General features: G+C 41.9%; 5 protein-coding genes across 7 annotated transcripts; all 5 read right to left on the bottom strand.

Annotated features, from left to right (window-relative positions):
* Positions 1-971: 971 nt before the first annotated feature.
* Positions 972-1,466, bottom strand: RB195_019510 (uncharacterized protein; the record flags this gene model as incomplete). Its single annotated transcript, XM_064187387.1, has 1 exon — positions 972-1,466. One exon carries the CDS (start codon positions 1,464-1,466, stop codon positions 972-974), a length of 495 nt encoding a protein of 164 aa, XP_064043268.1.
* Positions 1,467-1,661: 195 nt separating this feature from the next.
* On the bottom strand, positions 1,662-3,152 carry RB195_019509 (uncharacterized protein; the record flags this gene model as incomplete). Its single annotated transcript, XM_064187386.1, has 1 exon — positions 1,662-3,152. The coding sequence occupies one exon, from the start codon at positions 3,150-3,152 to the stop codon at positions 1,662-1,664; it is 1,491 nt and encodes a 496-aa protein (XP_064043267.1).
* Positions 3,153-3,481: 329 nt separating this feature from the next.
* RB195_019508 (uncharacterized protein) lies at positions 3,482-3,961 on the bottom strand (the record flags this gene model as incomplete). The annotated part of the gene is made up of 1 exon (XM_064187385.1): positions 3,482-3,961. One exon carries the CDS (start codon positions 3,959-3,961, stop codon positions 3,482-3,484), a length of 480 nt encoding a protein of 159 aa, XP_064043266.1.
* Positions 3,962-8,926: 4,965 nt separating this feature from the next.
* On the bottom strand, positions 8,927-12,943 carry RB195_019507 (uncharacterized protein; the record flags this gene model as incomplete). 2 transcript variants are annotated; one of them, XM_064187384.1, is made up of 4 exons in its annotated part: positions 8,927-9,056; positions 9,147-9,322; positions 12,634-12,717; positions 12,779-12,943. In XM_064187384.1, the coding sequence occupies 4 exons, from the start codon at positions 12,941-12,943 to the stop codon at positions 8,927-8,929; spliced, it is 555 nt and encodes a 184-aa protein (XP_064043264.1). The 2 variants fall into 2 exon arrangements, with proteins under 2 accessions (XP_064043264.1, XP_064043265.1); XM_064187383.1 differs by lacking the exon at positions 12,634-12,717.
* A 2,287-nt stretch (positions 12,944-15,230) lies between these two features.
* RB195_019506 (uncharacterized protein) lies at positions 15,231-21,260 on the bottom strand (the record flags this gene model as incomplete). Of its 2 annotated transcripts, XM_064187382.1 has the most annotated exons (8): positions 15,231-15,296; positions 15,455-15,547; positions 15,626-15,758; positions 15,827-15,968; positions 16,024-16,143; positions 20,673-20,778; positions 20,843-20,994; positions 21,206-21,260. In XM_064187382.1, 8 exons carry the CDS (start codon positions 21,258-21,260, stop codon positions 15,231-15,233), a joined length of 867 nt encoding a protein of 288 aa, XP_064043262.1. The 2 variants fall into 2 exon arrangements, with proteins under 2 accessions (XP_064043262.1, XP_064043263.1); XM_064187381.1 differs by lacking the exons at positions 20,843-20,994; positions 21,206-21,260.
* Positions 21,261-22,516: the final 1,256 nt, after the last annotated feature.

The raw sequence follows: 22,516 nt of genomic DNA, 5'->3' as shown, positions 1-22,516 counted from the left end.
TTGAAGTCCGTCTTCAATCGCACTTTCAGACTGGTACCATATACTTCTCCTCGAACAGAGTCCACGTTTATTGTTGTGGAGTGCTTCATCAGGCAAACATATCACAATTATTACTTTGTTTAGCTCCCTCCGTCATCCTCTTCACTAGAAACCACTGATTTCAGTTGTAAAGGTGCTCTTCTTCGTAAGCTTGTTTCGCTTAATAGCGTGGTCCGCTTCACTAGTTAAGTGATGCAATTTTTTCTTGTTAAGCACTCCTTCAAGGCGGCTGACGGCTAGTTTTATGGCATTGCGAATCCTGTTAAGTCCCCACTGTTTCCGAAGCCTGTTTGGACGACTGCCGGGTACATTAAGATCTACGCCGTTATTATCGAGTGTTTTTTCAACCGCAAGACATGACCGCTTCATCGACCGCCAGCTCCATATGTTGTCAGCTGTGACAAATACGCCTTTTCCCTGCGAATCTAATTGTGGGAGACACGTTCAAAGCGGGTATTGTCAGTCTTCCATAGAAACACCATCACCTCTGTTACATCAGAACGATGTTCCACTTCCTTAGTAGCAGGAGCTCAGCGTCGTAGAGCGCAACCGATCGAACGATAGCTGTACACACATCTGGATTGGCTATACGTCCTCGTCACCGAGCACGTTCCACCACTTCCACCATGCAACGTATGTACATATACCTGCAGTAACTATGTGCCTAAAGTTGTCGGATGTTGCAAATTTTTAAAGGTCAAAAATTAAATTCATATCTATACATACAGAATGATTTTTCAGAAAAATAATCCACATTCTGAGACTTAATGGTTGCGCTGTGCTGGATTGTGGCGGTTCGTCGTTTTATCCTCTTGAGCTGCCTTTACCGTTTGTGAAGACTTCATTAACATTACCTTTTTTGGTTCTAGGTCCTTATGCTGTTGCCTGCAGTTGTCCAAGGTACATGACTTACTTGACTTAATCGGCTGATGTCATCGCCTGACGCGATTATCCGCATCTTGGCCGAGGTGTGCCGTCCTTGAACACGGCTCTGCCCACCCTTCTCGATCTTCTGCGAGAGCTTGCACAGAATCAATCCATTCGTCGCTATTCCATACTCTGCGAAACCTTACGTCTCGCTTGAGCTGCCTATTCACGCCGAGTGTCCTCAGATCCTCTTTCACCGCCTCAGTCCAGAACTTCCGTTTTCGGCCAGGTGGCTTCTTCCAGCTCGAACCCGACGAACTCCTCAGAACTCGTTGAACAAGGCGATCTGCCGGTCTCCTTAATATATGACCAAATAAGCGAAGACGATTTACTTTAGCCACTTTCGATGGCGGTGCAAGATGTTGATGTTTTCGACGTGTCATCCGCCGGTATACCACATCAATTTCTGCGTAAAGATCTTCATTGTGACATACCCTAGGCCAAAAGTAGCCAAGTAGCTGTCTAAGCAGCTTTCGTTCCGTGCAGTCAAGCCTCTCCATAACCGTTGATGGTGCTGCCCAAGTCTCCGTACATCATGATGGGGCGAATTGCGGATAGGTAGACTCGCAGCTTGACTTCGTTGGTGATGGGGGTCGACCACAGACATTTCGTTAAGGAGTTAAATGCAGAAGTGTCCTTAGCGCATCTTTGCTGAACATCTCTCTCGTAGCTGCCATTGTTCTTCAGCGTACAGCCTAGGTAGTAGTAACATCGACGAGTTCTATCGGTTGCCCGTCCACCCTGATTCCCGTTCGTGGTCTCGAAAAGATCCACATCTGCTTGCATTTATCAGGGCATAGGCGTAGTCCGTAGGCTGCAGCCAGCTTCGATACAAGGTTGACAACATGCTGAAGTTTCGTACTGCTTTCCGCGAGTATAACAACATCGTCGGCGTACTCGAGTTCAGTCAAGGGGCACCCAGATGGTGCTAAGACAATGTCGGCAGGACACTGGTCGACTGTTCTTCGCATAATGTCGTCGATGGCAAAATTGAACAGGAAGGGTCCTGCCACCGCCCCTTGTCTTACTCCAGTTACCACTTCAAACGGTGTTGTACATCCGGCTGGTGTTCGAACCGCAGCGGTTGTTCCTTGATTCATGTCATTAAGCAAGCGAACGAACTTTCCTGGTACTCCATCGGCGCTCAGCGCGTTGAGAAGACGGCCTCGGTGAGGAGAGTCGAACGCGGCTTCATAGTCCAGAAACGCTAGTTGCATTGGCTTCGAATACCGCTGCCAGATTTCGATCACTCTCCTGACGATGAACATCTGGTCAATCGTAGATCGGCCAGGACGAAAGCCAGCTTGCTCATCGCGCGTTGTTTCTTCGCGATGTTTAATGAGTCGGTCCAGGATAATGCGCTCCAGTACCTTGTACATAACACGCAGCAAAGAGATTCCTCGATAATTCTTTGGGTCCGTGACGGATAACTTCTTGTGGAGGGGAATTATGATAGCGTATCTCCACGAATCAGGTATCCTTTCGTCTATCCATATTGAACGGATGATCTTTGTCGCTCCACGAATCCCAGACGGAGGAAGATATTTTAGCATTTCTGCGCTAATCCCGTCGTCTCCGCCAGATTTTCCGTTCTTAATTTTTTGAATACAGACCGGGACCTCCGACACGGTCGGTGGCTCCTCGTTAACCGCGTATGTCGGTCTATGAACGTGTTCGAGTTCAGGGGCTGACGGTGCTAGCCGGTTCAGCAATGTCTTGAAGTGTTCCTTCCAAATTGGAAGGGTTGCTTCACCGACAGCTACCCCATTGGCAGTGTTGAGGACAGGGGAACATCTTTTCATTTTGCCGCTGTACTGTTTTAGTAGAGCATAGGCTTTCTTCCTGTCCTCCCACACCTTGTCAAACTCCATCGCTCTTGACGTCCACTCGTTATCGCGGTCTTGTTGCAGTTGATGGCGCAGCTTCCTTCTAAGACGCTTTTCCTGGTTGAAGTCACCAGCGCTGCGCACGACACATACAGAATTGTATGTGGATTTTGTTTCCGCAGATGCAAAGGCAAACTTCTTCAGCGGCAATAGAACCGGGAGCGTTTCCCTTGCAGCGTCTTGGATGCACTTTGTGAAGGAATCCGCATCGCTAAGCTTCTTCCTGGTCCATACTCCAACATGAATAGACACACATTGGCGGAATTTGCTTCTGCATTCATCATTTTTCAGACCTCCCATGTCGATTTTCGCTTGGAGAGGAACTCCTCGGTTTCTCTTGTGGTACCGTATCTTGAGGCTGGGAAGAACTGGTGGTCAGAGTCGAACGCGACGTCCCAAACAGCTCTAGATTTTCGGATATCTGACTGTGGAATGTTCCTCGCCAGAACGTAGTCGAGCTGAAGTTTAAGAGTCCTCATCTTCCGCTTGCGCTGTTCTTCAGGCGTTAAAAGGGTTGACCTCTGCCACGTGAGCTGATGGCATCGATGATTCCTCTTAAACGTGGAAGCGATGATGAGGCCCGTCTGTTCGCACAAGTCGACCAGACGGTCACCGTTGTCCGACGTGCGCTACGTTGCATAGTACGATTTTCCTAGCACATCGGATTGTTGTTCGAGTCCCATCTTCGCATTTGCGTCGATTCCGACAATGACCACCTGCTGGCTTGGTATTTTAGACATCAACGCATTGAGTTCATCATAGAAGGCGTCCTTACTGTTGTCTTCAGCGGTTTCCGTAGGTGCGTGAGCACTTACGATCCAGAGTTTACGTCCTCCGCGATCCCGCAGTCGTAAAAAGGCGCATCTAGACGCCGTTGAGCCAAATTCCTCCACCAGTTTCTTGTAATCGTTCCTCACAGCTCTCGCGCAGCCACCTTCTTTGTTCTCATCAGCATCGCCGCAGTATATGGTGTAATTTTCGATGCTGATGACGGGCCGATCTCTCATGCGTGTTTCCTGCAGAGCAGCAAAAGGCATACAGAGATATCGCAGAAGTCTGGATAGAGCGGCTTGTTGGAGTTCACTCGATAGTATTCGGCAGTTCAGCATGACGTGGTTGTTGCCAAAGATTCCATGCTTCCTTCAGGCAGTTGGCCCTTCAAGTTATGGGCTTTGGCGTTGTGCTGGACGACAGCACCTTTTTGCAATGTATGGGAAGCTTTCGCCATATAACTGTGCAGGTAGTCGTACGTTCCCAATGCGTACACTCAAAGGCCTGATTGCGTTCAGTTAAAGCAGGGCCACCACGTGCAGGTAGCAAGCAGACTCGTATACGCGGCCCCAAGGTACATATATTTGTTAACTCACATTTTAACGCTTTTCATGTTAAACTTTCAGCATTCGCAAGAAAGCCTGCCCAGCCTAGACCCCTCCGTTTCGGATAATCGATTCCAATGTATGGAATCATCGCGTTCACATTAAAAAACGGATAAAAATTCCATCATCCTTTTTGCTTTTTTTTAAATTTCCGCACGATTCCTCCATTTGAGGCTGCGTATCACGAAGCTGACGATGTTACAGTCACGGGGAAATATGGAGTGCAGGGTGCAGACTACGGTTGTGAGCGCTGCCCCACTCAACTTCCCTAATCACCATGGGAAGCAGCGTCTGTTCTCGCAAGTTGGGTTACAACGCTCCACTGTTGTGAATGTGCCGCCTTCACGGTCGAAAATCAATCAGGTCTCCTCACCGCTGATGTGAAGCAAAAAAGATACTCTCATATCTACTAGCATGATCCATAGTCGAGCCAAAACGACATGAAACACGGACAGTTGCGCTCGAAGCAGCGCGGTGGAGCGTAGCGGTGAGGATCGTGTAGGGACCCTCCACCACCTCTGCAGCTCCCCATGGTCCCACCTCGATTCCAACCGTTGTATCCACCGCACCGCTTCGAGTGCAGCCGCTTAAAGGCATCACCCCACGAATCTGAGGTGGTGCAGATTTCAGGTGGAGTATTCGTATACAGGATGGGAGACTACGGAGAGGGGGGTGATTCCGTCCATTTCTTCCTAATTGCCGTAAGAAACGGTCCGGAAGATACGGCTTCATTCGTTTTGGCGCACCATTTTGTACAAGAGGTTCGATTGGAGCGCGCCAGTCTTGTGCGGCGCTGCATCTTCCGGGCCGTTTTTTACGGCAATTAGCAAGAAATGGACGGAATCACCTCCCTCTCCGTAGTCTCCCATCCCGTATACGAATACTCCACCTGAAATCTGCACCACCTCAGATTCGTGGGGTGATGCCTTTAAGAAACCGTCCATGCTTCGTGTGTGTTGACCCAACTATGTGTAGTAATGATACCAAGAAACTCTAAATAGTCGATAAGATTTGGGATGCAAAACAAAGCTGAAGGCTACGGGTCTTGGTTGACTCAACGCCATAAAGTGAGATTCACAGAAGGTTTAAAACGTGACTTCAACATTTCGTTGAAATGATTGTAATGATGAACTATTTTTAGAGAACTTCAAACCGTTCGCTACTGTTAATGGTTACATCATTGTGCTTGCGACGCTGAAGGAGATCCAGTGTCCGAATACAGCAAAATGCTTATCTGGATTGTAATTTTGTGTGCTCCTTCGCTTATACTTAGGCAAGGTCAACGCTAAAGTTCTGCGCCATAACCGATATGGATCAAATTTTGACATTAACAACATTCCTACTACAGTTTGAATTGGTGTCTTGCAAATGCCAGAAATCAACGCGTGAAACTAGGCGCTTTCTGTTTAGCCGATTTGGAGCATAGGCGCAAATGGCGATGTACTGGATTGAAAAGGGCCCTAAATGGTCGAATTGATGTGCGGTCAGTGTCAGGAAGCAGAACACGGCGTGAGAGGGGAGTCGAGTCGAGGTGCCACGAAGTCGTCACGACATTCTTACTACAATAAAAATATGGCGTTTCGATGTTTTCAGCGCATAAGTCGAAAATTTTTGTTAGGGCTCTGTGCTTAAATTAAACAAAAAAGATAATCTCACATCTAGAAGATAGACTCTATTTTAATGATTGATGATGAATGATCTATACTAAGGACACAAGGAAAATAAAGGAAACCTCGTTCAGTATTTTTTAGAGGTAGTAAAATAACGAGAAACGACATTTTGATCTCGTGCTCAGTTGAGCTATGTCACGCAGTTTGTGGGAGGAATTTTCATTTTAATTACAACCTTTCATTTTGCCGCCATTGTTGAAAGGCTCGAAATCATTTGCTTGCGATTTGGTTCAAAGGTACACACTAAAATATTGGAAAGGTATTGTCTGAGTTACGATCTAAGTAGTGGAAGCCAGGTGTAAACCAACTAATTTCCAGCAAACGAATGTTCACAGTTTGATGAATACGGTAACTAATTTCGGATGAAAACCTTTCATTTAATTGCATATTAATGCGAAAATTTCTCAAAACTCTATACTCTTTAAAAATTATAGAAATAAGCAATAGGTTTATATGATTTGTCAGTTTCTTTTGTTTTTATCCATACCCTTTTTTAGCGTTTCCATGCCGCATTCGGTGATCTCCTCACAGGACACAAATAATGCGGTAGCTTCAACACTTCGGCTAAATGCAGAAGCAAATACCGTCGAAAATAATCTGTTTCTCACTTTTACCTAAAAGCGTACACTTCTTGTTCCTGCTTGAGCAGTTTGAATTGCGTAAGCAATTTGATCTAAGAAAAAAATCTGAATAGTCTTACGCTCCCTGTACTTTCTACTTTTTTTTCGAACTTTTGATGGAACATCTAAAGAAATTCTCGTCAAAAAAGTAGTTAAAACCGCACCTCTTCACACTGACTGTGAGCCCAGTCAACTATTCAAACTATGCACTTTTTTCGTACGAGCAGAAATTTGAAATTGAAGCTTTCCCATACGAAGAAAATAGAGGAACGTTTAGGAAAATAGTTCCCATATTTGAATAGACATTTTGCTGCAGGCGATAATTTTTCTACCAGAGTCTGCATATTATTTTTCTCATGTTTTCACAACGTTACGCGAGAGATAGATCGGGAGAATGCCATTTTTCGATCTGCCTCCCATCTGAATTCCAAAAAAAAAACTATCCCGATAAAGGCGTCAGAAAATATCACCACAGGCTTTTAATGGAGCAAATTTTCTGCTGTAAAAACTTCTGAATATGATTTCAAAGTTTTGTTCTCTTGAAGTTATTAATGGTCCTTCAACCAAAACAAAGTCGACGCAACCTAGGTTTTTCTTAGCATTATATCTGATTAGTTTCACATCTGAATTGTTGTTACCAACAATTCAGATGTGAAACTAATCAGATATAATGCTAACAACGTAATATTGAAATCACCATCTCTCTCGTGCACCTTCAAGTCATTCCCTCCTGCAAAAATTCGTACAGCTGGTTTTCGAACTCAGGAGGCCTCATTGCCACTTTCGAGTGGTGAAGTTTCTTGTAACTAGTGGTCTTGTGTCCTGCAAAACCCCATCACACAAAGCTAGTGTATATTTTTTCAAATTAAAATGATGATTTTTTTGTTTGATTAGTTTCCCTTTCATCCAACCTGTGCACCTCACTCGTTTCTGTTTGATTGTACTGTGAGGTTAAATCAGTCTTTAAAAGTATTTTACAGGCTTTGGAACGTGGTAGTATCTCAGCATCATTTCAGCAGATTCATTTTCCTTGCTATTTGACTTTTATAGTCCTTCCTTTATCCACTCTTCTTATCCTCACCCATTTGTTGGAATTAGTCGGCGAATTTTGAAGTTGCATTTTTGGAGCGAAGAAAATTTCTAGTGTGTTGGACTAGCAGCAACAGAAAGTTGTTTCTGTAACATGGAAGGTATGGGAGGGATGAAACAGAGGGAAATAGTGACTGGTGCCTAGCACATATAGTACGGTCAAAACGACATGAAGCACACACGCAATTGTCTACGCGGCTTCCTTCGAGGCGTTTCGGTGGAGCGTGGTGAAACCCTTGCTGGCACATAGCTGCAGTCTACTTCAACTCGATAATGTCCGAATTTATTTGTTTTCATTAAAAGTAAAATAACCGGACTTTTTTAAGTGTAAGTATGACATTTTGTACCAAGAAATTAATACAATTACGTTGGACAGTGATCCATGCTACAAATCCATAACTGCACTTTCCTATGTAACTTTGGCTCAGATCCGAATCTTTTCAAGAAAGACATACAATTTTGATATTTCACGGTATTCTTCTCCGGGATCGGTCAATGTAACGTCAAGGTAATACCCTAATCTAGTAATCTGATAATCTTACTAACGTCCATCTTCGCTGCTACAGTCGATCTACAGCGTTTCTTCTTTATTACTGGAGCGTTTCCAAATATAATATATGTAGTAAACGTTTTGAGTCGTGGTTCTATTCGTGACTCGGAAATCAATAATTATGCTTAACATTTTGCTTTGTTTCTAAGATCCCGACATACGCGTACACGAAATCTTCTTCGGAGTAACGGTTAAATACTCAGGACATCTCTTCTCTCAAAATCCGGGGTTGTTGCATAGTAGAGCCCCCATTTGTCATCTTTCAAGCGATCTTAGCATTGGAAAGGTAAATCTCCTCCAGATACTCACGTTTCTCCCTTATAGAAAGTTTGTAGTGAAAAGCTGGATTTTTCTGTGAAATTGTTAATTCTTAATTCTTAATATATTTACGACCAGACTTCATTAGATTACTCATCCATCGACGGAATTCTGCAAGGGTCGCTATCGCTATGTAACTTACGGATCTCTCCTTTTGAGGAACCCACGTAGATTCGAACATTATCCTTTAATCTACTCCGTGTAATAAAACAGAGATTCACAAGCTCTTTCTCAAGAGTTCTTTTTATCTTGCTTCCTGATAGGATTTACTGCACTTGAGATAACTGATTCTTGTACTAATTGGAGGGAACATTTCAATTTTGTGGCTGAATCTGTAAAGAGCAGCTTCAGCAGAAAAGTTTTGTTAAATTCGTTCTCTAGACATCTGTATTTTAACATTTAAATTGACAACTTTAATATACTTCGTTGAGATTGCGCAACAATGACATCTCTAAGGTTTCCTGCCATTAAGCATGTCAGTTGCAGCGAGACGGATCAGTCCGGCTTGTAGTTGCGCAGCTTTTGCTATGACGAAAGCTGGATTGGCGTCATGCATTCGGGAAACGATATCTGTCGACGAACTGAAGCATACAAACAATGCCGAGTCAAAGAGAAAAAACTTGTTTAAACTGTCTTGGAAAAAGTAACTACTAGGGATGAATAAAACTTGCCTGGTGGAGTTAGTAGTGCAGGAGTCGCAGAGTCGAACGTGAGCGCAGAGTTCAGGTTTTGGTTCGAGCTTCTTCAGTTCCTTGTAAAGAGCGCCTAGAGTGTCTTCTACGAAGCGCTTGCAGAGATCTAGCATCGCCTCACTCTTCGACACATTCTCGCACAACTTCATTGCATCCTGTAATTGAACTGCTTATGTTGCATTGTCTTATTCATTTAAGTAGGTGGATGTCTATAGATATCTGAATGTCTGTCTTTAAATATGTCTATGTCCATGAATATCTGCACAAACCGAAGCATGCAAACAATGCCAAGTCAAAGAGAAAAAAAACTTGTTTAAACTGCCTGAGAAAAAGTAGCTGCTAGGGATGAATCAGGGTTGCTTGGTGGAGTTAGTAGTGCAGGAGTCGCAGAGTCGAACGTGAGCGCAGAAATGAAGACAGAAATGAAGATTTCTACATATGTGGTGGAATTTCTGGATAAGAGTGTTCCCCTACCCGTTTGCCGGCGCTCACTCTGATTCACAACCACGTTCCAAAGGCAGTTTTCTCCTTTTACATTTAAGAATGGCGTTGAAGGCAGTGTTCGTGGAAACTTCCGAAGTTGTCTTCTTTCCTTTTGCAACATTGTTTGAAGCACGGGAAAAATCCTGCAAATTCCTAATGCCTCAGGAGCACCCGAGCCAACGGTGACGGAGCACTCATTAAGGTTCTTCGCAACCACAGGATTGACATGATGAAACCACCGGATCTCATCATTCGCACAGGAATAAAGAGATGTTTTTGTGGGTATTTTTACCAATAGGTCACTTTAGACTTCCCCATTTTTCCTGCCCTATGTAGGAGTTGTCTCCTTGGGTAGGATGCGCCTAATACCTTTGAGCCCTAGATTTGTAGAGCGTTATCCTGCTGTTATGTCTGGAAAACAGATCTCGACCCATATCTAATAATTTAGTGCAAGATATCGAGAATTTTCTCGAACACTGTCTTTAATACTATCGCCATGTGTATGTTTTGTTTTTTGAGTCTACTGTCAACGTCTGTACTACAAGACATTCCTTGGAATTTTCTGTCTGATAGCCACAATAAGACGCTCACGATTAGAATGCATTGTAGTTCTATTCACTCGAAAATAGCTTTTGAGGCGGTTTGGAAGTGAATGCTCCTGCTATGTAGCATCATAAATCAATTTTCGACTATGCATTGTTTCTTTTTGAACAGTATTTATGTATGACCGACTTTGTTTACAACTGTAATGACTGGGAGGTTGGCGATTTTTGGTAAGAGAGTTGAAAAAAACTTTGTTAATATATGTGATATATGTGATTTGAAGGTGGAAAAGTGTCCGGCGCAGGGTCAGGGGTGTAGTTGGGAAAGCACTCCTGAAAACAACTCTCCATAGAAGATCGTCCTGGAAGTAACCCCATCTCTTTCCAATCTCGTTCTTTCTAATGTAGCCGTTCACATAGCAACCACAAATCAAATACAATAAATGGAATTAAAGAAACAAATTAAACTTTGATAAATAAATTACCATAAAATAATGTAAAAAATGTTAATAAATAATGCTATAATTAATATTTGTGTACGATGTGATAAATAAAATTAAAATATGATATATAATAATAATAAAAATATTAAAATATAATGCCATACAGACGCCACAGAAAGCTTGTTGCGAGAATTAGAACTGTGTTAGTATTTATGTGCACACATAAGCTGAAAGCGTGATAATCCCCAGCATGCATTCAACGACACAATATCTCATATTTGACACCGATTACCGATGCTGAAGAGTTCAATCCCCGTGGAATCTTGATTTCTACAGAACGAAGAAAAATGCTAATAAGAACACTTTACACGCAACATGTATGGAAGCATTTACAGGATTTTTGCGCGTTTTTGAGGTGATTTTAGCGAAGAACATCGACTCTGATTGAAAATGGCTGCTAGACTAGTCGAACTTAAGGGCATCACCCCACGAATCTGGAGTGGTACGGATTTCCGGTGGACTATTCGTATACGGGGTCGTAGATTATGGGGAGGAGGGTGATTCCGTTCATTTCTTCCTGATTGCCGTAAAAAAACCATCCATAATCTACTACCCCGTATACGAATACTCCACCTGAAATCCGTACCACCTCAGACCTCAGATTCGTGGAGTGATGCCTTTAATTAGGTTGGAATAAACATTTGAAATTTAGTCCAAAAGAAACTTAGACGAACAATCTAGTGTCATGTTTTGTACAGGAAGATTTGCGCTGTAAAAGATTTAGATCATTAAGAGAAACCCCTGCCCGCGAATTTTGATCTCTGTACGTGGCCTGGTTCTCGCAAAGCCAGTTGAGAAAAACTCAAAAATAGGAGGAAAGATTCTCCATATTTCTCAACGAGGTTGCAAAAGCTAGAAGTGTTAAAAGTACCAAAGGTTGCTCCAATGTGGAGAAAACCTCTCTCGTCAACCATGGAGAATTGTATTGCATGAAATTTAGTGTGAGCGGCATTAATCAGCAGCTCGTAGAACTTACTTTGCACTGATTTTATCCGTAACTAATGCCGTGGATGTTTTTTTTTCGCTTAGTAATAGTATTGAAATTTGCTTTTTTGGGTGATAATATGACAACTCATCACTGCTGCACCAGAAAAGGTCCTCATTAAGTCCTTTGATGCTGAGTAGAAAAATCTCACTTCTGTCAGGGACTAGAACTAAATCTGTCAATCAAAATAGTAATAAAAATTTCTAAAAATAAAAAATTCTAAAAATAAAGAGTAGAAAGTTTCTTATTTTAGTATCTATATTTTATTTTATTAGTATATTTTTATATCTTAGTTTTTTTTAGATTGTACGTCGGTGTTTTGATACAAGAATCCTCCTTAGACTGCTCTCATATTATCTTCTCTTCTAGTGACAATAATTGACCCAAAATTACGCTCTCAAAATGGAAGCGTAATTTTCAGAGCCAGTAGAACAAGAAAACATTAACGGTTTAAGTGGTGTGCCTCTGTACAAAATGCGCATTCCATTGACGTATAAATATATATATATATATATATATACATACATATATACTTATATATATATATACTACTTACTTATATACTTATACTACTACTTACTTATATATATACATACATACATATTCCAGGGCTTATGATATATATATATATATATATATATATCATAAGCCCTGGAAGTGTTGATAAACCCCGATCTGAACTGGATTTGATTTTCTGCACAGCTCGTATCAAACGTAAATGAGGAGGGAGTTCGGAAGCTGTGTACTTGTTTCTACATTGTATATACTAACGAGTGATGAAAGGGAAAACCTCTTGCCCCCGTACGAAAAGCTGTGCTTGTAGCTTATTTCATTTGCTGTAGATCGGAAAAACAAATGGGGCACTGAGACCCTGCATTTTTCACAGGACTGCAGATATTCAGAATGTTTTTTAAAAGCGTTTAGTTTTATGAATATATGGGTGGCTCACTCACATTTTTGAGCTGTTCTTTATCGATTGCAGAGTCGATGTCCTTCACGATGGTTTGGCAACGCGAGCATAAGTAGGTGAACGTTTTCTTTGAAAGAAAAAAACTTTGAATGAGTCCTATGTGTGTAGACTGAAGACGATAAACTTACTTTTATCTTATCCAGAAATGGATCCAATGGTCCAGTAGGTCTTCCCGTTTGGCTTCCCTCGTTTGCGATTGATTCTGATAGAAATTCGAGAACATCAGGGGGATTATGCGCGCGTAATGCGCTTCCCACACCATAAAGGAACAATAGGCAGATGACTGATCGCATACTGGAACAAACGGACGCTTACCTTTGCACCTATTGTATAACTGAGTGGTATTGTTATGTTGAAGAGAGGAAACAAGAAAGAAATTCAGCAACTTTTACTTCATTCGACTGATAGAACTGTATTTATTCAGGATGAACTCATTTTAATAAGAATACTCCCATATCTGAAAGAAGAATGGTTTTCTACTTGTTTTCTTATCGGTGCCAACTATAATACTAGCAGGACAAACAAATATTTTCCGTCTCTGGCTATTTCCCGTCGTTTTGTCCTCGATAACACGGTGAGTATTATTCACAGAGAGAGTGTAAACAAAGGACTTGACAACATTGTGTGCAACTAATACCTCTTCTAAACCTGTGATGAGTAGCTTGTCACCATATCCTTAGATGAGGTGCGTTATGGGCAGTACCACCCACAAGTGGGTACTATGCATTTTAGCGCTGGGACAGTGCGTAATTACTTACGCAAATCTAATGTTTACGGAAAAAAATGAGAAGCTACCCAGAAGAGGAGTACATAGGAAAATAGCGCCACTATAGACAGACGCATGGATGGTCATTTGCATGACCCATGGAAATAAAAGAACTCGTGTTCGTTAGACTACACTTAAAAGCACAGTTTTTTAAAATGAAAAATAGAGCAAACGAGTTAGAACTGTGTAACTTCGTGAAAGGAACAACAATTTCGCAAAGCTCCTGAGACGTTGTTCCATATCCCCACCTTAAAGAATAGAAAGTGCCCACCTCGGACTCTGAGTCTTTCCTCGCTACACTTCCTGTGAGATATTTAAGACATTAATCTACTCATTTGAAACTGTTTACTGGACCAAAGAGTAATCAATTCCATCCCTGCTCTGTATATAGGTCTTCAATTCAAATTCAATTCAAGAACTGCAGGAATATTTGCTTCGTTAGCTGCTTTCTATATGTCTTTGAAAGGTTTACATTTATGGTGCAAAATCAGAAAAGTCAGATTTGACGTGATTTTAAACTAACAAGTACGGTTGCAGCCCTGTGAGTGGGCTGGCCTCTTTCTTGATTAAGAACTTTTCCATCAACTCGAATTAAAGATTCATCCACAGTGCAGAGATGTGGTCAGAGTTACAGCATTTTCAAAGGCTGATTGTACCAAAAACAGACTGGAAAGGTCACACGTAGCCGTTTGAAGCATACCACGTCCCTTTTGCTTGACTTGCTCAGAACATTTGGATGACTCTCACCACAGACGTCTTCTGCAGACAGGTCGGAGACAGGAGACACCACGACGATGCACACCGATGTTTATTTTCATTGCCAGCTTAGTGAAAAGCTGCTTAAATTCTCCTAATGAATGAGGCTGGGCGATTTACCTCATTAAATTTGTTTTGCGTGTCAATGTAGCCAAATTCGATGCTGTGCAAGTTCTTTTGTTTCTTTATGGTTCTTTAATTTGCGTTCAAGGTAATGTCGTTAACAACAAAGCAAAGCAATAGAGAATCAAAGTGGTGAACGGCGTTTGAGAAAAACTGGAAAAACACCAACATGCTATATAATAAGGAGTTTAGTCTGTCCCACGTATGTGTGTAGTGTGTGTGTGGGTGTGTGCGAGTGAGAGTGTGTTCCTTTACGAGTCGGGTCCCATGGCGTCGTATTGGTGCACCTCAGTGCAGCGCTGCCGCGCAATGACTCCAAATGAATTTGCAAGGAGTAAGTGAAGCGCTGTGAACCGTTTCATGACTGCGGAAACGTGTGTTTTGCGTTTCATCCCTATGTACTTTCCCTCACGTTTCCTTTTTCATGTTGATTCGACCCTTCCTTCAGAAATTGGAAACATGTATGCAAACGGCTACTTAAATAGTACTTAGCAGCTCAAGTGACTCGAAGTAGAACCTTACTTTTGCAAGAGCAATGATGAGGAGCATGTCATTTCATGCACACATCATTCACACAAGCTCATACTTTGAATAATGTTCCCGATGATTTAATGTTTCTTGACGGTGTCGAAGGAATGTGTGGGTAAAATCAAGTTTGAATACTCCTCAAATGTAGTGCTGACCTTAGGGAAGAAAACTATGAAACCATCACTTCATCAGTCCATTAGTAAGTGGGAGAACTAAGTTACTCTGTTTTCTAATCTTCTTCTTTGTTATCAAAATTTTGCAGATTGAAAGACTTTGCTTCAAGGACAGTACAGCTCGATTAAAAGAAATGGAGCAGATACGGCAGATAGACAGAAATTCAACAATAAAATAAAAATCCAACAATCAATGACCTTTCTCTTAAAGCTTATATAACTTGTGACGACAATCTACAGTTCTTCATGAGCTTCAGGCGCACTTCTGGTAATGTCCAATTTACCTTCTCCTTCGAGCGACTGAAATTACATAAATATTACCATCCAACGATACAACCACGAATAATTGGTCTCTACATTTGTTTTCTTTCCTGCTTCACAATTCAAATGGAGGTATCAGATCTGCTAAGAATCTCAGATGTGCTGGGAAAATTAGTTATTTTGTTCATTCTATTCACCTCAATGTTCAACCATTCGCTGCCTTTTCCGACTCGCAGTCCTCCGAGTACCCTCTTCCCCTGGATGAGTTTCACCGACAATTGCCACTCCCCCTGAAAACAGAAAACCTTTTTGTCAAGCACTTGATCAGACTGTTTCGAACAAATATTAAATTTGACGAATGCGCTTACAGAAAGTTGTGGGATAGGCATAGCACCCATGTCGATGTATTCCTTCTGGACAAGCTTTGTGACATCGATAGGTGAAGGTGTTTTCACACTCAGCAAACCACAGAGCGAAGAAATCTTACACAGATCAAAGGTGCTGTAATTAAAAATTTCTCCAGGTTCACGGACTTCATACTTCACTTCGTTGGTTTTTGGCCAACTCACCACATCTCATCAGGAACGAACTGATTTTTGCTCTTTCCCTCCTCACATACAACACCAACTAAAAATGAGTTCTTCTCTAGACTGATGGCTAACTGGAGCGGATTTGCACCATCCTCCACTGGCTCTCTTACTTCGACCGTTCCTATACATCCGAAGTTAAAGACGGTAAAAATAGAGTGAAATGAGGAAAAAAATACCTTTGAGTAGTTTGAAATGTCCCGGAAATGTGAATTGGGGCTTTCCGTCCGTGCAAATGGGTTTCTTATTTTGGTCATATGTGCCGACTTGAAAGTCTTTTACAAGTATTTTTCCTTTTCCTGAAATGATTAAATACAATCGTTAAATAGTGTATTAATTTCCTATTCAATTTTTTAACGACATCCTCTTCTTCAAAAAAATCGACCGGCTCAGGTGCTTCGAAGCTCCCTCCACAAAGTATGATTTAGCAAACAGATAGCTCAGAAACATCTTCAAAGAAACAGGAGACAATGACACTCTCACCCCTCTGGCCCCAAAGCTGTAATGTTAGCGAACTACCAGTTGCACCGCTGGCAGAAATTAATAAATGCCCCTTGCATAAGCCACAGCTCAAAACGACAAAGACCTTGATACGGCACCAACTCGCTGACCACGGTAATGCATTTTTTACAATTTACGAATGGGTTTCTGCTTGCTATCCAAAACGACTCCAATGTTTTGCATGCGAGAAAGTCAGATCTAAATGACAGTATTGTCACTGTAATCTTGAAAGAAGCACTATCATGACTCTGCTCCGCAATGAGCAGCTAAACGGGCAGATGATTTTAATTTTAGGAGCCCATCTTGGTGCTTCTTCACTCGGATACATAGTTCTATTCTCGCGTCGTTTACTCAGCTCCGAATAGTTAACCGGTGATCACATAACTTCTCGCGAATGGTATATCCACTACTTTAACAGAGTCTTGCAGACCCACCTGTCGAAGGCGAGCCTGCTTATACCATTCAAAATAAAAGAAAGACAAGAAATTCAAGATAAAGTCGTCCGCAACTCCAGTGTTCCACCTCGGTTGCTTTCCAGCCTTTTTTTTCTGTCTCAGAGAGGACATGGACTCATTAGTATTTTTCGCAGACCCGTTCGAGACGCAGCATCGTATCCTTGAAGTACACTGGGACCATAGTTACCGACTATTGTCTGCGCACTGTGTCCAATCACATGAACGCAGCATAACTATTCAGAATGTGCTCTTTCCCCGCTCGACATTCCCGCTTCTTTTACGGCGCATAGTGCCCACTCGGTTAAACACACTTGACACTAAGTTGATGCTTGCAGTGAAGTGTTGCCTACAATCATTTTATTTCTTATTTTTGAACTATGACAGTAGTTTTAGAGCTCACTTAAAGGCATCACCCCACGAATCTGCGGTGATACGGATTTCAGGTGGAGTATTCATATACGGGATCGTAGATTATGGAGAGGGGGTAATTCTGTCCATTTCTTCCTAATTGCCGTAAAAAACGGCCCTGAAGGTGTGGCGCGTGCACAAGGCATTTTCCGGGTCGTTTTTTTTACGCTAATTAGCAAGAAATGGACGGAATCACCCACCTCTCCATAATCTACGACCCCGTATATGAATACTCCACCTGAAATCCGTATCACCTCAGATTCTTGGGGTGATGCCTTTAACCGCATGCACTTTTTCTCTTCCCTTGATTGCCTTTTGCAAAAAAACGCAAAATTATTTGATGATTCATCGCTAGTTTTGAGAATTAGTCGCCCGAAGAATCCCAGTGTGGTTTTATAAATCCGCGTGAATCTGCTTCAATCTGGCTCGTTGCCGTTTAATTCAATGACACTGATCTGGATAAAGGGAAAAGTGTCCGGCGTTAATCAATCCGCTTGGGAAGCGCCACCACGTTCACTTCAATTCAGAATCGTTTGGAGTTTACGAAAGTGCAACTAGCCTATGCACTGACTTGGGGTGGCTAGTAGACGTGTCAAATCACTGTGTTTTTATTACATATTTTTTGTCCTTCAAGACATTTCTGGTATCAATTTATAGACTGATTTTAAAATGAAGGGCTCGGCTGACTCAGAGCGGCTTCAAACCTCCCAGCGTTCCTGCAGACACAGTGGAACATCTTACCGACTGCGCTACACTCGCCCCGTGAGAACGATGAATTGCAATAAATAATAGTTCGAATCTTTAACCTCTAAACCATAACCGCACAGTGATAGAACGATTATGACTACAATCATACTCATTTTTGCTTCACTCAGCTTCTACTCTGCTTTCCTTTAGAGAGTTGCGACTGTTTGCGTTCCCAAGAGGTTGCAGATGATGTAGATGATTGCGAAAGTAGGTAGAACTGACTGCACCAGTCTTGAAGCACTGGCTGTGAGCCGGCACTCTACAAAACAAAGCACGGACTGCGAAGCGGAGGTTGAGGATAAACCTCGGCTTGTCGGGATGCCTACTGCTACTGAAATGGTCGTTTCCCATCAAGTATTCGCAATCATCGTGCTGCGCTGAATAAAGAGCTACAGCCTGACCCTTATACGTACTTCTGGTCAACACAAGCATAAGTTGCTTGCGTTGAGCACGCTAAAGCTTGCGTCACCTGTGACCGGCTGAAAACAACATCGCTTTGCAATCACTCACGTCGTAATGCATAAGTCAATGTCCACATCCTTATATTTGTTCTTGGGAAGGCTAACAGATACTTAACAAATACAAATACAAACACCGCTACTTTCTTTCCCAACCGCAATATCCAGTATTATCTAGGTGATTTCGGCACTTTGTTGTGAGACCAGAGAATTCTTGGTTTAAAAATTCCTGCTGTTCAGATGGTTAGACATGCACGTATTTCCACTGGGTTGATACATTTAGTCGTGCAAAGATTTCTATTCCCCTACAGCGTATCTATGTCGTGCTCATTTGTCTATTCAAATAAAAGATATTGGATACTATCACGGATCATTTTGATTCGACCGTAGTACGTCTCAACCCATTAGATGAGTTGTGTTTTTTTTTGGTCATAGAAGTTTTCCATTTTACCCTTTGCACCATAATAAAATTGCTGAACTACTAGGAAGTACATTAAGGAGTCAGCCTTCACTAGAAATACCCAGACACAACAAGGCGATTCGGAAAACGTGTCAATAAATGCGATCTCATAAACTTTTTAGCCACGTTTTTCTTCTATGCAATGCTTACTGTTCGCAAGGTCCTTCGGCGCCGATATTCGGGTTAATGCTGACACTACATCAGCATGTTGGCGATGCTATTGACCGGTGATTGACCGGAGAACACATTTACGATTTTTTTAAATGAAAGGACAATTAAATGGCTTATACGGGTAGGAAGGTCTTTTGCCATAATTTTTCTGTAGTATGATATGGTTTGTAATTTCGACCATCTCACTGATTAAGAATAGAAGCAATTGTGTACATTCAAAACCATTCATACGGAGAATATTCGTTGAAACTTTTTTAATGCGGGAGGAACACCTTCCAAGAGACTCACAGATATTTTCTCCTTTTTATTCTTCGAAAAAGAAACTAGACTTCAGGTGTCGCTAGCGCCGAAAGCGTTCAAATGGGTTCCTGCGACGAGGACTGGGTATCAAGTTGAGAAAGAGCGTGATTTGCGGCGGTCGCATCGCGTTCATCGGAATGAACACATTCTATGCATGCTTGGTTTGGTGCAGAAGTGCTGCCTGTTCGCGTTGTTCTTTGTTGCTATTAATCATGTGGTGAAGTCGTAGTGAGTGGATTTCTGTGGCACTTTCTGGATCACGTTCTGCGTAATGTAAATTGTGGCCATGAAGCATAAATAATTGTTTGAGCAATAGAAAATATTGTTACTTTTCATATTTTACCTTACGACATTCCCTGCCAACTACACTAATTAGTTGTATTTGAGGACGAGTCTATCACTTTGCAGCGAGTGATTTCAGTCTTCTTCTTAAGCTACTGCAAAAACAATAGCAGTTTTCCAAGTACAAAAAATTACACGGAACTATATTAATGCTGTGTATATTCTTATCACATATTTTTTAAATCTAGTATCATCCTCTTTCCTTTCTTAAAGACAGCATATAATGAATTTTTCGATGTTTAGATCTCTCGTGCAGTTCGGGGTCACGAGTATAAGCGTGACTACACTCAGTTCCCTTTAATCGTCCCGAAGAACGGAGTTGGAAACGGCCATAGTTCCTACGAGTTACGTTAGAACGTCTCAGCCATGCACACGTTCCGATTCCTTCAGCAGCCTATCAGTTACTTTCACTTAAATAGGCTGCTGCGAATACTTCAGACTTCGATCGCTCCCTTATGGACTCTGTGCTCTCCTGACAGTACCGATTTCGAAACTATCACCGATTCACGGAAGATTGCACGAGAGGTTGCAATGGATGTGAGCATACAGAGAGCAGCATCGTCGTACCATTTGAAGCAGCATGGCAATGTGAAAAATATGAGCAAATGGGCGTTACAAGAATTGAACAACAAGTAGAGATACCGTCGTACCGAGATTATTTTGCGCAACACAGAGCGGAAACGAGCATTTCTACGTCTCATATTCTCATAGGTCATGGAAAATGGATGTTCTACGATAATCGCTTATATTCAGCCGAGAAGTTGTGGTAAAAAGGACTGTCTAAACAGCAGCCGAAACGTTTGCCGCAAACAAGCGATCATAATAACCTCGCGTCCGGCTTAATTTAAGAACAGAAACATCTAAAAACTTTTGTTGTAGGATTTAGTCGAGTTAAACGGATCCATAGTTAAACGTTAAGAACCGCCATTACTTTTGCACCAAGTCAATATCTGTCAGTAGTATACTGGAGTATATTAGGAGCGTACCGTTAGTTGTGTCGTGGAATGTGATCACGTTATCCTTGCCATCCACACACTTCGAGGTGACGGTGACTGTTCCGATTGCAAGAAGGACGAACAGCGATCGAAACATCTATAAAATTGAAGCAACTATTTATCATTTTTTTCCTAGAGAAGAAGGCTTCTTCTTCAATAACCTGTAAAAACGCAAAGAGATGAATTATTCGGAAGGAGGTAGTGAATGGAGGAGTAACGTAAACGTTAGATACTGGAGCACCTCTGGAATAGTCACCGCTAGACTTGCTAGCGCTGACGTCGTTATCAGGTTGTAAAACATAGCTAGATGGCCCTGATATGAAGCTGAATGCGTGTCAAACGATGTTGCAACTTGACCAGAATGATAAAGGTGCAACTCTGAAGTGTAACTTACACAACTTAATCGAACAAGGAATTCTGAGTGCTACAAGTAGTAGCTGAGCCGATTGCCAACCATCGACACACGCTATTAATCTTCGACAATTATATCGATCACTGTTCGGTTAGCAGAGATTTCGACTGACAGTCACAGCGGCTGCTGAGATGTGTTAATGTCAATGTCGCCGGCTTTTTTGCCATATTCTTCAACAACGGACTGTTCTGACTTTCAACAAAAGAAGTAACCGCTTTCAAAACTGGGACTACAGCAGTAACTGTTTGGGTTCATCTATAGCAGCTAAAGCATACAGATTCCTCAGACATAAGTATTCCACGGAAAGATCATATAGTTTTGTAGTTGCAACTGTACCGTTATTCAACTAGTGAGTAATTTAAAACTATGTGTACATTCATATTCATATTCATATTCTTTTCTCATTTGAATACATTTATTCCCACTTTGCCTTGTAGTTGACCTCATTTCAAAAAGCACTTCAGCGCAATTTTGTTATGTATCTGAAACAGATCGCGACAATAAAGGTGGGGGTCAGCTCTGTTCTCCTTTTTCTTATCATGACAGTTCTTCAAAATATGTGACAGAATCCCTTCATTTCTCAATAACAGCCTTCAAGAGGACTGAAGATTAACCTAAGTGATTGAAAGAGCAGAAGTTTTCGAGGTTGTGTTCCACCCAATAGCAGGTAACGTTTATCACGTTAGTTTGCATATATGACAACTTGAAACATCCTCCACAAATACAGAGAGCAGCTGGATCAGAAACCAGTATAAAATGGAAGTGGAAGTAACCCTATGGTCCAAATAATTACACCTCTCTGAAACCCACTTCTCATTTTATTTCGTTAAACTAGTAGGAGCGAACAGCCATCTAAATTGGTTTTTCTGGTGCTCCTTGCGTTTTTGCTGTGAGCGTTGTTACAAGAATGAGTCCCTCCTCGATTCTTATTGCTACGCTCCTCCTCGCCGCCTCGAACGCAACAGCACCGTGCTTCATATCGTCTTGACTCTACTATATACAACATCGCTACTAACTTGTGTCCCAAAATCCGACGCCGACGGATTAATCCCTCGCAAACCGTCGGAATTCTTGGAAATGGTCAAAATTAAATTTTGCAAGTACCATTCGAAAGTAAATGAGCTGCTGATTTCAAATATACTTCGAGAATTTACTTTTGACAAATGTGTGGCCTGAAAACGGGCAAAGTTTCTTCAAGTCCCGTTAATTACTTTCACACCTCCGCAATCCTTCCATTGGCATACCCCGCGGATATATCTCCATGGAAGGAAGGGGTGTTCATAAGATTTCCGCTTATTTCTTGAAAATGGACAAAATGTTTATTACATCCGTAATCAGGAGGTTATTTAGAGCATTTTGGTACCCCACATCATATGTTGGTTCGAAATTTCCATTCTCTTCAGAAATTCACGAAAGTGCTCCA

Source organism: Necator americanus, chromosome II, assembly GCF_031761385.1.
Source record: "Necator americanus strain Aroian chromosome II, whole genome shotgun sequence".
NCBI lineage: Eukaryota > Metazoa > Nematoda > Chromadorea > Rhabditida > Ancylostomatidae > Necator > Necator americanus.
Note: the sequence above shows the minus strand (reverse complement) of the source record. Positions and strands in the feature narration are given on the sequence as shown.